The sequence below is a fragment of the Panthera onca genome, chromosome D4, assembly GCF_046562875.1.
Source record: "Panthera onca isolate mPanOnc1 chromosome D4, mPanOnc1 haplotype 2, whole genome shotgun sequence".
NCBI lineage: Eukaryota > Metazoa > Chordata > Mammalia > Carnivora > Felidae > Panthera > Panthera onca.
Window position 1 is genome coordinate 39,245,526 of NC_138351.1, and position 15,298 is coordinate 39,260,823.

At 36.7% G+C, this 15,298-nt stretch overlaps 1 protein-coding gene across 12 annotated transcripts in view; it reads right to left on the reverse strand.

Annotated features, from left to right (window-relative positions):
- Nucleotides 1-15,298, reverse strand: part of MPDZ (multiple PDZ domain crumbs cell polarity complex component) — a 162,245-nt gene that overhangs the window by 34,502 nt on the left and 112,445 nt on the right. For 4 of the 12 annotated variants that reach the window (XM_081790895.1, XM_060609747.3, XM_060609753.3 and 1 more), the window contains 4 exons: nucleotides 8,782-8,959; nucleotides 5,588-5,698; nucleotides 946-1,044; nucleotides 129-200 (listed from right to left, as the gene is read on the reverse strand). In XM_081790895.1, the coding sequence (XP_081647021.1) occupies nucleotides 129-200; nucleotides 946-1,044; nucleotides 5,588-5,698; nucleotides 8,782-8,959 (460 nt within the window). The remainder of the gene's footprint in view (nucleotides 1-128; nucleotides 201-945; nucleotides 1,045-5,587; nucleotides 5,699-8,781; nucleotides 8,960-15,298) is intronic. The other 8 variants (XM_060609750.3, XM_060609749.3, XM_060609756.3 and 5 more) reach the window with 5 other exon arrangements.

The following is a 15,298-nucleotide window of genomic DNA, read 5'->3' on the forward strand; positions in this document are numbered from 1 at the left end:
CCTTCATTGGCAAAAAACGCAAAGTGCACTTGAGATCACTCCATGCCATGTATGCACACAAGTGTAACACACACATAGCACACGGTAACACACCTACTTACTCATGAAAATTTCACACTGAGACAAACCTTAAATGGTGTGGGAGCAAAAGGGTTAGTTGGGGAACAACGGAAGATAACTCTACTTGAATTCTGTAATTCCTATAGTAACAGAAAACATATTCCTTCAGATACAACATCTTTGGTTATCCATATTACAATAACATGAAAACCCAATGAATATTCATAAAATGCTTCCTGAAACTGTTGAGAGCCTTCTTCCTTATCATGATCAAATTATCATATAGAGATTCTTGTAAGTAAGGTTTTGTTTCAATTCTGGGTTTATAATTTCATCAGAATATAAGACTATCCAAGTATAGGTTTACAAGCATTGAAACAGGGGCATGTTTCCTCATTCAGGCATTTATATGGACACACTTTATGAATATTCAACATACTCCTGCATACACACAATTATTTGTGGAGTGATTAACTTACAGAAGGGCTTTTTTAGGACCACCTTGTAGAAGTCTGAGAAGGATTTAAATCAATACAAGGCTTTAAATAAATTATGTGTGAAAGTACTTCATACATTTGGCAACTAACAAAAATTCAAATATCAGAAAATTTAACTCACACCAAAATATAGGAAAGGCACTGGACTCACGATTCTCCCTTACTGTTCAGAAGGGCCATCTAATTTCAGCTATAAAAATGAATATGCTCTGGCAAAAAAAAATGTGCTTATGAAAGGATCTGCATGCCCACTCCAAACACACAGTTTTGCTTTTTTTTTTTTTTTTCCCTGCCCCAATTTAGTAAACAGTGAACTAGGACAAAGGCACAACAAAGAACGAAACATTTGCAAAAGGCAACGAATGGCAAGACAATGGCATTATCCAACCTTGTCAGCGTTGAACTGAAGAGAATCAGCAAATGGGTTAGTGCTGCTGAAGTTGTACTTAGGGTAAAGGTTGTGCGGCAAGGAAGACAAAGGGGATTTCTAAAAGGAAACATAAGAGGCGCTGAGCGCAAAAGAAATATATTTAAAACAACTCAAGTTTTAAGAACAAAGTACTGATTTAAATAACAGTGTGAAATTACTAGATCCAGTCAGATCTAGTCATTAAGAGCAACATCGTATTAAACAGTCTAGGACTAAAGGTTAACCTCTAGCGATCTGGATCTACACCTCGACCTAAATCTGGCCACGAACTACGTAGGATATGAGCTGGTGAAGCTGATACCACATTTCTTTTATTTTCACTGTCACAGACAGATGCACATACACGTTGCCCAATCTATATAGTCATGTATGTCCCATGCATATCAGTAAACAGGTTTCAAGACGAAAACCATAAATGTTTTTTGTTTACATTTAAAAGCAAAGTATGCTTCTATTGTAAAACAAAAAAGAAACAGTCTATCTGCTGCAGAATGCAAATTAAACATTTGTCTGCTAGTTCACTGGTAACCTTCATGATTCTTTTATCTTGTTTCCCAGGAAGGAAAATTTTCAAACTTAGATTGGATATTAAGGTTACATCAGGTCAATAGGATTTTTCCCTTTAAAAAGGGAAATCAACAATTTTAAATAAATGAACCACCCTACAGTGGTGTTCTTTATTTCTGCCCTTTTTTTTTTTTTTTTTTTTTTTGTGGAGGTAGAAACATTGATTTTTAAAAGTTTCCTATAAAAGTTCCCATATGAGAGGGAATTTATGAGGCTATGCATATACTGAAGTCCTGCCTTAGAGTGTTTCTCACAGATTTTGTGGCTTGCTTGAGATACTCCCTGAGCTAGGACTACTGGAGTTGAATATATGTATTAGAGGCAGGATGACTGCCAGATAGAATTTAGCATTTTCATAGTTTAAAAAAAATGAAAGTAATTTCCTTAGCACAATAAATTCTTCTCCTTCTTTTCATACCCGCTATCTTCTTCTTTTATTGACTGTATCTTTCAGGGGAAATTGCAGACATTTAAAATTCATTTTGGCTCCAATTAAATGTTTGTGTTACTTCTGTCTATAAAAAAGCCCTACTGGCAAGCATCAAGAGTAGGGAGAGGTTGTCATGTGACGCCACCCTGTACGGGAGAATACTCTGGAAAGGCTCTATCCTCAGTACGCCTGTACTAAAGCTTATGCCACATTACCCTTTCAATCTGCTCTTCCTGCAATGTTTTTCCTACAGAGGGAAGATGGGAAAAAGAAATGGGCACAATGACATTTCTGCTCATCTCAACTTTCTCTCTGCTTTTCAGTTTAAATGTCAACTCCTGCTTTACAAAAGAAAAGATCATGAATGCCAAGGAACGCGACCATTTATTAAGGGTGGGAGAAATGACTAGGCAGAGATTAAAATCATATTCTAGGCAAAATAATTCCATGCTATGGAAGGTGGAAATTATTTCTGATCCTCATACATGGAATTTTTAGGTTTTAAAGTTCCTTTATAATTCTATAGAATAATAAAAAAAACATAATGGTAAGAAATGGAATATTTAATGAGAGCTCTCCTTTCCTGTTTTTTTTTTTTTTTTTTAATTTGCAGCTCCTACATAGGATTAGAATTTGGCCCTGATAGCAGAGTATAAAGTACAGCATGAGTACAGCAAATGGAGTGGTAGATCTATTACTATGAAGAGATTTATAGGAACAGGCCATATTCTTTATTAAAAAATCAATGATGAAACTTCTACTTATAGTTCGAAGGGCTGATAAAAACGAAAATGTTATTAACTAAGACAAAGCATAGGAAAGACAAAACCATTCTCTAGTCCATATTAATAGGGTCTGTCCACCCTTTGGTATGACCATGTGGTCCAACTCATGGAACTGTCAGTAATAATAAGTACAGAATATATTATTAATTATCATGAGGATTATTATCATCATTCTCAGTTCTGGGAAATTCTGATTCTTGAATAGTTTAGGTGCCAAAGAGATTGACTATCTTTTCATCCTATGTACAGGATTTTTTTGAAGTTTTATTGTATCTACAAAGAAAACATTTTCTATTAAGAGAGTCTTCTGTATTGGTGATTTTTTTTCTCTTTAGATTACTGGAAACATGATTATTTCCACAAGGAAGTAAACCACTGAAAATAGACCTCATTTTAAATGCAAAAGTGATTCTGATTTCCCAAAGCTGAATGCGTATGAAGAGGAGGAAAAATATCTTTCCCCTATTCATCTGAAGTTCTCAGCTCGATCTCTGTAATAAAAAATGGGATTAACAAGAGAAAAGTACTTATGTTGATTTAATGTTAACTTTCACATGACACATGATCTGAATGACACAGAGCCTTCACTAGATAATGAAGAACTGAAGCAATAGTTAGACTTGAGGTTTTTTTTACAGGAGGTTTGCTTAAGAGTGGAAAGTCATGGAAAATATGATGGGACAAAAGAGTATGAACACAGTGGGGAAACTGAGGAAAACTTAGGAAGGTCTCTTCGTTCAGATTCTTCCCAGTGTCCCTCTGTCTTTGGAGGCAGGGATGTTCCTTTCCTCCAGGTATGGGGAGGGCGCCTCTCAGAGGAAGGTCTTACGACCTGCATCAGGGGAGAAGGGGGAGGTCTGAGTCCTTCCAGCACCTGCCTTTTCCTAAATTCCTTTGGCTTAAAATATTCAGTATTCTCTATTTTGGGGTAGCATACTCTGAATCCTGTCACACATAACTTGACTAAACATGTCACTCTAAGAAAGATTTATCCTGGAGTAATTGCTATAAAATGAAGAGTCATTATACCTCAGAATAAAAGAGCGGTATGTTCCAGGTGTATGAGAAAACATCTTCCCAGTTCATTAGAAACTGTGACCAGCATTGAAAGAAATGTCTGCAGTTTAAGTTTTTAAAACTAATATGAAGAATCCTATTCAGCAGTTTACAGTACTGTCCTGCATGATATGCAACTTGGAAATTAAAAATAAAACAAAGGAATAAAACCTACCCACGTACAAAAAAAAATGGTTTTAACTTAAACAGCCATTTGCCAACATCATCATTCTGTATCTACATTGGACACGACAAATGGAAACAAATGTGGAAAGATTTGTAGTTATTTAAACAAACTGAATACCATTTGAAGAGAATTGCAGCATGGTGCAGCCCTACCATTTGGCAGATTTTCTCATCTGAATGGGCAATTATTACCTAACAATAAACAACGGAATGATTAAAAACTGCAGATGTGAAGATAACTGCTTACATGAAGAACGACTAAATTCATTTCTTACAGTAAACCCAGACCAGAGCTACACCTGTCTTGACAACAGAAGGACCGACAGGATAAATCTGGTCACTTCGAATTCCACTGCACAGAATACTGACGAGTCACTTTTGCTGACCTCATCTACGGAGCTGCCTGCTACTCTCTTTCCATCATCTGAGCACTGATTTCTTGTATTCTTGATTTTAAAGTTATAAAGTAATTACCTATTTTAAGTTTTAGAAGGTTCTTTTAACTTCCCTCACAGATGTTGACATTTTTCTTTTAAATAAAGCTAATTAATGAGCAGGTATTTGAAAGACAACCAGTGTGACAGGGTCTTTTTGTGTTTTATTTTCTCTTTACTAAAATCCAGAAGTTAGAACCTCTGTGAACTTCAGAACATTTAGGAAGCTCCTGAAATGATACGCAAACTTTTCAGTGAATGTGTGGCTCTGAAGAACTTTCCAAGGGGTATGGTTAAGAACTGCTGCACATGAAAATAAGCTTTTTCAGTGAGACCTGAAGAAGGAATAGCTAAGCAAAAAAACAGTTGTAAACTCTTGGCATCGTTTTCCTCTTCGGAATCGTCAGGGCATATCAAATCCACAAAGCCTTGCTTCGTCTCTTCTCCATCAACAACATTCATGAAATTCATTCATCCTACTTTCTCGAATATTTTTTCAAGCCATTTTACCTGTCAGGACTGATGGTAAAATGGGTCAGTAGGTTTTTGTCTGCCAGGGATGAAGACCTTTACAGTGACTGTGGCTGGGAAGCTTCAGTTATGAAATCACTAGTGTATAAACACACTGCTTACACATTTCCACTGTGTAGAATGTTCAGTGGGACAGACAAATACACTCAAGATGATTCACAGGTGATCACGGGATTGCATCAGCTAGAAATTCTGTCTAGAAAGTAAGTGTAGAAAGAAAATGTAATCTCTCGGGCTTCTCAGGGACTCCACCAGAGGTCACACACTATTAAGTTAAATGATTGTATCACGTTCCTCTTAACAACTTATATATTTTGTGACTATGGTGAATACTAACAATTATCCATCTAGACACCGATGGCCATCAATGAATCCTACTTCTCTGTGTCTTCAATGGGCTTCCAGTGTTTATTAAACATGGCAGAAGGGATTTCCAGGATAACTCAATAAAAAAAAAACAAAAACAAAAACAAAACAATATAAATTTTAACAAGTCTCCTGAGATTTCAACACTGGCTATCTGCTCTTAGAGACAACTTGGCCCTTGTTACATTAGCTTCCAAGTTGAACACTGTTTGGGTTTGCCTACCTTGCCCTTTTTGTTTGCTTACCCTTGGTCTGTTTATAATGCTCTGTACCATAAAGACTACGGGGTTGCCTGCTTTCCGAATGGCTTCCACAGCTTGTTCATGGCTTGCATCTCTGAGGTCCATTCCATCCACCTGCAATGGAAGGCCTCAGCTTAACATTTCAAGAAGCTATAGAACAACAGAACAATTTGTGGATCTGGAGTTTTGAGGATCCTGGGTGAGGCTCCTGGAAACTCTGTTTCAGAATCAAAAATAATGGTGACTACTTGTGAGGCTCCAGAACTCTTAATTTGTCCGGGAGACTTGTGGTCCCTTTTTTTGGACACAGATTTCTGTCTCCAATAATCAACTGAAATAATAATCAGTTGAAATGAAAGCTCTGCTTCTGCTTTCCTTACACTATCAGCTGTTCCCTTAAATTAGGAAATCAACATCATTAAAGAAATCATATGAGGGATCTGTCCCGCAGCACTGTCTTCATCAGGAAAATCACCGTACACATTTGCTTCCGATTCATTATAGATTAGTTTGGGAAATGGGTGGGCGATGCTTTGTGTGTTTCTCTCTGTATACAGATGCTTGAAGTTAAAAACAAAAGTCTGATGTTCGGAAAAATCGGGTTATGACAAGATTAGTTTTGCAAAAGAATCTTTGTAGTAGATGTGACAGGAGCTGGAAGCCAAGAAATTGTGCTTGTTAGTAATTCTTATATAAATAGCTTGAAAATGAAAGTTATTTTGTAACTTTTTTTTGACCATGGAATGCCTGGGTGATGATCAGGTCAGCTTATGCACTGAATAGGAAGGAGAATAGTTCGAAAGGCCAAATGCTAATCCTGCCAGGTTAAAATTATAGGATACTGTTATCATTTTATCATTTCCAATTACCACAATATGGTATATGCAACAAAATAGCAAAATCGGAATAGGCACAATTCTGGAAAAGAAAATTAATTATTCGATCTCTGCATAGGACATTATCACCTTTAAAAGAAGTACATGCATTTAATTGAAAACCTCCCTCAGGTTGATACTTAGATAATGTATTACATCTTTCAGTGCGTATTAAAAATGGCTTTCATTTTTGTAGAATAAAAGTTAGTGTTCACATCCACTAAATATTCCATCTGTGGATGTTTACCAGGACGTTACAGATCTTTGCTCAAGTCCAAAGAACTCTATACTTAGAATGGAATAGTGTGCAGGTCTCTACTCGTCTAGTCTAAATACATTTTTAGACACTTGGCAGAGACAGGTTTTAGAATCTCCAGGATCCCAGAGGCCTAAGGCTTTCTTACTTACTAGAAAAGCCCCTGTACATAAGAGCCTTCAACAAACTAGTGCTAAAACGCATATAGTATTTTACCACACACAGAAACATACTTTCTTTTCAATTTGAAAGGGATACTTTAACTCCCTCAATACATTTTAACAGCATTTTGGTACAAACCATAATCAGTCCTTTCTAGAAATAATTATAAATGTTTCCTTACTTTTTAGCCTTGGGTCAAAGGTATTTAATAGTGAATTATCCATAAAATAAACTGCCCTGTGATAATCTGAAATTGGGAACTTTAAATAGTGTTCTAGCTAAAAAAGAGTTCTTTAAGAAGGTGCTCTGGGCCTGCCTGGGTGGCTCAGTCTGTTAAATGTCCAACTCTTGATTTTGGCTAAGGTCATGATCTCACGGTTCATGAGTCTGAGCCTGCACTGGGCTCTGTGCTGACAGCAAAGAGCCTGCTTGGGATTCTTTCTTTCCCTCTCTCTCTGCCCCTCCCCCCATTCACACACGTGCACTCTCTCTCAAAACAAATAAGTAAACATTTCTTTTAAAAAGGGGCTAAGATATCACCTAATGAAAGGCAAGGATGCAGGAAGAGAGAAAAAGCCCATTATTCTCCCTTATAAATGGTTGGAGGAAAAAAACAAAACAAAACAGAAAAGACATGACCCTTATCCTACCATGTCTCAATCTTCCTCCCTCTTTAGCTCTCACAGACAATCAACCAGTAAAGGACTAAATAAATAAATCCTGAAACTGTTCATTTTAAAGTTGTGGTTAATATGTTATCATCTTTTTCTATACAATTAATGCATTTTAATGCATTAATTATTAATTAATTAGTTATATTGATTTAGAAAATGAGAGACAATCACTTGCATAAAGTAAATATAATGGTCCTTATAATAATAAAGTGATTGGTTTCTACTGGGAAGTTGTCTCTTATTCTACTCTATAAATCCTGACAATTTAGCAAATCTGGGTCAGGTACCCTCCCTCCACCCTCTTAACTAAAACTACACTTACCCTGATCAAATAATTTATCACACTGTTCTGAAGTGACTTGATTACTTGTTAAGTCTGTCACACTTGACAGGCAGGCATGGTGCCTTGTTTACTGCAGAATGCCCAGAGCCTGTCGTAGCATCTGGAATGCAACAGCTGTTCCAGGAATATTTGCTGAGTAAATGAGTAGTGACCAAGGAAGAAAAGTCTATTTAACAAATTATACTTTGTTTTGAATTAAGAGATTAGCAACAATTTGACCAAATACTTCTCTTGTTCATAACAAAGTTACACATACGTGAGTGTGTAAACACACACACACACACACACACACACACACACACACACACACTCCTCAGTGATAAATGGGCACAGCACTGAGAAGTAGGAGGAAAATCTGAGCCTGGATTGTGGGGGTGGGGCATTTATATAAAAGGTTACCAGGGTGATTAGCATAAAAGATTTACCAAAGAGACTCACTTGGAAAACAATCTTATCCAACGAAGTTAATCTACAATGAAATGATCGTGACAAAGCATTTCTTGAAATAAAATCTCACTGGAGAGCTTAGTTATGATGTACACATTCTGTACATGTATACATAGTTTCAAACAATTCAATTTTTCCCCAAGAAACTTGCTTTGTTCTTTCAAACAGAACTTCATTATTTTAATTCAGGGCCAATGTTTTTAAAAATAGTTGATGATACCTCCAAACACCAGTGTCTGAATCAAGATATATAATCTGTCACCATGCTCTAAAGAGAAAAATTATAGATGAAATGGGACATATGAGAGAGAGATGCCTCCACCACAAGCACATTTGACTTTCATGTTGGGTCGAGTAAGCAGTGTAAAGACAACGATTCCCTTAGTAAAAAGGATGGAAGAGGGAGGGAACTTTGGCACAGAAAGCTCACTAGAGGATACCTCTACTATTCTATCTCCGGGTTTCAAGGTTCCATTTGTGCCAGCTGGACTATCTTCAAGAACATGTTTGATGAAAATGCCCCTCATCACTTCACCGTTGCTTAGACGACTCCCCATGCCTCGTCCACCAACAATGCTGATGCCCAAGGATTTGCTTGGTTCTCTCCAAAGTTCAACCCTATAAAGATAAATAAAATTGTAAACTCTTATGAGAAAGCTTAGAGAGAGAAGTCTCACAACACTGGGCTTTGCAATGATTTTTGGATATGACTCCAAAGTCCCAAGCAACAAACGACAAGACAGACAAACTGGACTTCAAAAAAATAAAAAAAAACAACTTGTGTTAATCAAAAAATACTATCAATAAAGTAAAAAGGAAACACACAGATTGGGAGAAAATACTTGCAAATCACTCTTTAGATAGGGATTGATATCTAGAATTCTTAGAGAACACCAAAACATAACAATAAAAAATTAAGCCTTCGGGTTAGTTAAGCGTCAGGTCATGATCTCCAGCTGGTGAGTTCAAGCCCTGTGTCCAGCTCTCTGTTGACAGTTCAGAGCCTGGAGCCTGCTTCTCATTCTGTGTCTTCCTCTCTCTCTCTCTGCCCTTCCCCCGCTCACACTCTCGCTTTCTCTCTCTCTCTCTCTCTCTCTCTCAAAAATAAATAAGCATTAAAATTTAAAAAAATTAAAAAATTAAGCCGTCTGATTAAAAAATGGACAAAGGAATTAAACAGACTTTTCTCCAAAAATGATATACAAATGGCCCAAAAGCTCATGAAAGATGCTCAACATCACTGATCATTAGGGAAATGCAAATCAAAACCACAGTGTGATACCACCTCACACCCACTGGGATGGCTATTATCAAGAAACAAACAAACAAACAAACAAACAAAGAGAGAAAGGAAGTGTTGGCAAGGAGAAATTGGATCCTTCTGTGCTGTTGGTAGAATGTAAAATGTTGCAGTCACTATGGAAAAAGGTATGGAAGGATTTCCTCTAAGATGAGGACAAGACAAAGGTGTCCACTTTCACCACACCTGTTCAACATATTGCTGGAAACCCCAGCTAGCGCAATCAGGCAAGAAAAATATTCAGAAGGTATCAGAATTGGAAAGGAAGAATTAAAATTGTCTCTATGGAGATGACATAATTTTCTATACATAAATCAAAAATAATCAAAACACTGTTAAATCTAATCAATGAATTCAGTAAAGTTGTGGGATACAAAATTAACATACAGAAATAAGTAACATCTCTATATACTGACAACAAAATTTCTGGAAAAAAAATAATTGATCTCATTTACAGTAGCACCAAAAATAATAAAATAGTAATGCATTTAAGGACTTGACATTTCTCTACTCTGAAAACAACAAGACATTCACAAAATAAACCAAAGAAGACACAGATAAATGGAAAGGTATCCTGTGTTCATGGGTTGGAAGAATATTGCTAAAACGTGAATACTAACAAAAAACATCTATAGATTCAATGCAATTCCTATCAAGATTCCAATGGCATTTTTTACAGAAATAGAAAAAAAAAAAAAAAACTCCTTTAGAATTTATATGGAATCACAAAAGACTCCATCTAAATAGTCAATGAAAGCCTGAGGAAAAAAGAACAAAGCAGGAGGCATCACACTTCCTGATTTCAAGCTGTACTTATAAAGTTACAGTCATTCAAAACAGTATAGTTCTGGCATAAAAACAGTCACATAGACCAGTGAAACAGAATCAAGAGCCCAGAAATAAACACAAGAATATATAATAAGGTCAACTAATATTTGACAAGGGAGGCAAGAATACTCAATGGAGAAAAGAAAGTCTCTTCAATAAATGGTGCCAGGATAATGGAATATTTACATGTAAAAGAATTGAAAGGGATTCGTATTTTATACCACACACAAAAATTAACTTGAAATGGATCAAGGACTTAAACGTAAGGCTTGAAACCTATTGTGATAATCTTTCGAGGACACATATAAAATCAAGCCATCATGCTATTTGCCTTAAACTTATACAGTGATGTATGTTCAATTCTCAGTAAGACTGGGGGAAAAGAAAGAAGAATGGTGATTGCTAGCAAATGGGGGTAGGCAGAAATGGGGAGTTATTATTTAACAGGTACACATTTTCAGTTTTGTAAGACGATTTAAGTTCTGGAGATAGATGGTAGTGATGGCTATGCAGCAATGGGAATGTTCTTAATGCCAGTGATTTGCACACTTAAAAAATGGTTCATATCGTCAAAAATTGTAACAAAATTTTTAAAAACTCAATGTAATGTAAGTTAATGTAATGTAATTTTAAAAACTCAATGTAATGTAATGTAAGTTAATTTTTGCCAATTTATGAAATTTTGCCAATTTAAGGTTTTACCGGTAGTGAAACAAAATCATTTTATTAAACACTTTCTCAATTATATGTTTTATAGGGTCTGATAAACACTAATGCCATTCTGAAGCTGATTTGTTACAAGCAAATGCTGGACTCACACTCCTGGCTGGGACGCAGACCAACGTAAAAGTACCATTTTCCAGGAGCTCTAATACTGCAGACATTAAGAAACCAAGAAATTCAGCTACCCCTGAACAGATGGTAGCTTCTACACTTGGCAATCAAATCAAGGAAAAGAACATTCCTGCACACTCCATGTCAGAAGCTTGTCTCTGTAGAAATCCTCCTTGCCAAGGTAGACCTGGTACCTAGCAGTCCGGGCATGAAAAGCAGTGGCTGACAATATCCTACGTGATTTGATCCCACACCGCCGCCCTAAATTCCTCTCCCACAATTCTGCTTTCCTCTCTATACTCCAGCTACCCCAGCATCTTCTTGTTGTTCCTTAAGTAGGTCAGGCATGCTCTCTGCTCTGGGGCCTTGCTGCTTGCCGCCTCCCCTGCTTGAGTGCACTTCCCCTACCCCTATAATAAACACAGGAACTCCTATTTAGTGACTGCATATAGCTCTAAGAGCTATGAATGCACTAAATTTATGTCTTAAGAAAAGGCTGGGAGATAAGAACAAGGTGATTTGCAGTGAGGTAGGTGTCTGGCTGGGAGGAGGAACAAGCAGCTCAGGGTGTTGGAAAAAAAGCAGAGAAACCTAGCAGAGAGCTCTGAGATAATGCAGTCTGCTCTGGGCTACAGGATGGGAGACAACGTTGGGCATTAAATAGGAAAACAAAGCATGGTCCAAACATGGTCTCAATTTGAGGAGCTTTGAGGAGTGTCCAGAGGACAGGAAAGATTGGAGTGTGGACTCCTGTGTAGTGAGGGAGGTCCCAGTAAGAAAAGGCTGGGTATAAAGGAGTACCATGGGTGGAGGGAGAGGACAGCCCCTGGCCAGATGAAGGCAGATGAAGTCAGCATTTTTTTTTTTTTTATTAGAAATCTACAATCCTAGAGACCTAACTATTTAGTTCGAAAGGATGTTATCAGGTTCCTGAATCTTAATAATATTTGTATAAATAGTTTAAACTGGTTAAAATCCTAGTCCTCATATTCTTTCACTGTGGGAATTCTGTGAAAGACAAGAACCAAAACTTTCTTGTTTCTTAAAGCAATTCCTAAGATAAAATGGCAAAGTAAAGATGTCAGTAAATTTAGCCATTTGTAGGGAGACATTTAAGAATTCAGAATACGTATGTAGGACTCCTTAACCCTTCTCTTAAAAAGGAAAAAAATAAAGCAAAGAAAGAAAATGTCTCCTAGGGTTCTTTGTAGTTAGTGTGAATTGGGGAGACCGATTCTTATAATTTCTCAAACAATAAAAATAGCAGCAGGAAACACTCATTAAGAGTTTATCATGTGCTCAGCATAATTCTCTAGATGAGTTTGTTTACTTTCATTCATTTTACAAAGGGAAGAGGCTCAGAGAAGTTAAACAACCTTTGGAAAATAGCACTGTATGTCCACATAGGGTCTGGCAGATAGTAAAGTGTTTTCAAATACAACATATTTGCCAGGAGAAAGGCTGTAACTCCTTAAAACACTGGGGAAGATAACAAGGACCGAGCTGCCGAATGACCAGAGCAAGGAACCAGACTCGTTATTCACTGAACAGGACACGGTAAAACATGCCGTGGACAGAAAAAAGGAGATGTGTGAAAGAAAAATGTTATAGAACATGTTCAGACTCAGTTGAACGGAATAATGGCAGCCTTCCTTGAGACCAATACACAGGTTTGCGGAGAATGAAATTCAGAAAAGCAAAGGTAAAAGAGCTCCGAGGCCAGGCTGCCTGAGCTCTGAACCGACTCCCTCTTTTCAAGTCCCAATTTTTTGCTCCTTAACAATTGTGTGACCCTCTGCAACTTATTTAGTCTCTCTTTTACCCTTCCTCAGCCGGGAAATGGATCCAGTAAGTCTCTCTATGTCAATTACTGTGAGGACCAGATTAATGAAGGTATGCAAGGTGCAAAATAAAGCTTTGGCACAGAGCAAGCAATCAATAAATCTTTTACTACTCTTATTATGAAGATTGAGATTATGATTACTGCAGCAAGGTAAGCAAGATATAAAATTCAATCCAGATGACAGATGAGAAAATGTGTACCCCACCACCTTACTCCTGTTATACCTATACGCTGCTTATTAACACAAGATACCATTTTCTAACCATCAGATTGACAAAAAAAACGTGTTTTTTAAATGATCCTATGATGTGGTCACAAGGACATGGGGAAAAGGAAACTCTCATATGTTAGAACTGCCTGATTTAAAAGTTGGTACAGCCACCTTAAAAAGCAATTTGACAACTTCTAATAAAATAAATAATACATTTAAATCTATGAGCCAGCAATTCCTCTTTTGGAAACATACCTAGATAAATCCTCACACATATGTGTAAGGAAATAGCTATATTTATTGCACACAATTATTGTAGTTGTGGATAAATGTTAACTACTCAAGTAGCAATCTGGGAATAAATGGTGGTGTATTCATGTGCTGAAATGCACTGCAACAACTAAACTGAATGAATTGAGTATCAACCATGATGGATCTCCAAATCACTGGATTGAGAGAAAATAAGCAAGCAAGAAAATGGCACATAGAGTATGATACCAATTCTGTACATGAAAATCACATGCAAAATAAGAGTAACAGCTTATTTGCATTCTTAAAATTTATACTTTGCTAACAAATATCCTCTATTGCCACACAAAGTAAACTTCTTTAAACTGCATAAATGAATGTCCCATCATATTTCCCGTGTTGTAATGCATATTCATGACACTTGCTCCTTGTTTACTAAAAGCTCTGGTTAGTTCGACAAGCTTCCTCATGCTATTCTGTGAACTGTTCCCAAAAAATGCCTTAGCACAGGGTACCTTGTTTAAGATTTCTGGAAGCTCCAAACATATTCTCTCTGTAAAGCAGCTATCACCTTTAGAGATGTGAAGACTAAAATTCAGGCTAGAAGTATAAAAATCTTCCACTTCCGAAGTTACACCCAATTCTTTCTCATAATAAAATATCAGATGATTCCTGTGTTCAACATTTTTTATTTGCTTAGTTATTAGTCATGGCGGTGATTACTGACCAGGCCAACCACTGACTGCTTATTCTGCACAAGGCACTGTGCTAAAAATTTTACGTGCATTATCACACTGAATTCTCCAAATCTAAAAGATGTGATTATTAACCTCATTTTACACATGAAGAAACAAACCTAGCAGAGATTAAGAAATTTATCTTAAAAAGTGTCAAACTTAGAATTCTAACATGGCTCTTAGGGACTCCAAACTTTTTGCATATTGTCTCCTAAAATCTACTTTTTCTCCAACAATGTTATTAAAAGCTGATAAATCTATCTTAAAATTAGACTTGTGATTTCTGTCCTCCAACAAAATTCAAGTTTATCACTAGGATCACCAGCTACAAAATAATTTCATCTAACTTACTTTTGCCTTTATCTTCATATAAACAAGAAACACCATAATCTATTTTCTGCCACAGATCTAGCATTTATATTTTGGTCTGAGTGTGAGAATGATTCAGAAAGACCTTGATTTCTTTAAGCAGCCTAAATAGCTTTACAAGAATTCCAATCAAAAAGTTATTTTATTTTTTTTTTAGTGTTTATTTTTGAGACAGAGAGAGAGAGAAAGAGACAGAGAGAGAGACAGAGACAGAGCATGAAGGGGGAGGGGCAGAGAGAGGGGGAGACACAGAATCCGAAGCAGGCTCCAGGCCCCCCCGCTGTCAGGACAGAGCCTGAGGTGGGGCTCAAACCCATGAACCATGAGATCATGACCTGAGCTGAAATTGGATGCTTAACCAACTGAGCCACCCAGGAGCCTCTCAAAAAGTCATTTTAAACGGCTAGAAATGCTTACTGATTTTTGTGAAAGCAATATAAAATGTTTTCTACATTTTGAATATGACTCAACCAGAAATGTAAATGTAAGTAAGGAAATCATCAAACTGTATTACATCCCTGAATAGTAGAAATTTTTCTCTTCACAGTATTTTATTTATTCATTGTAGAATAAATATTAAGTGTTT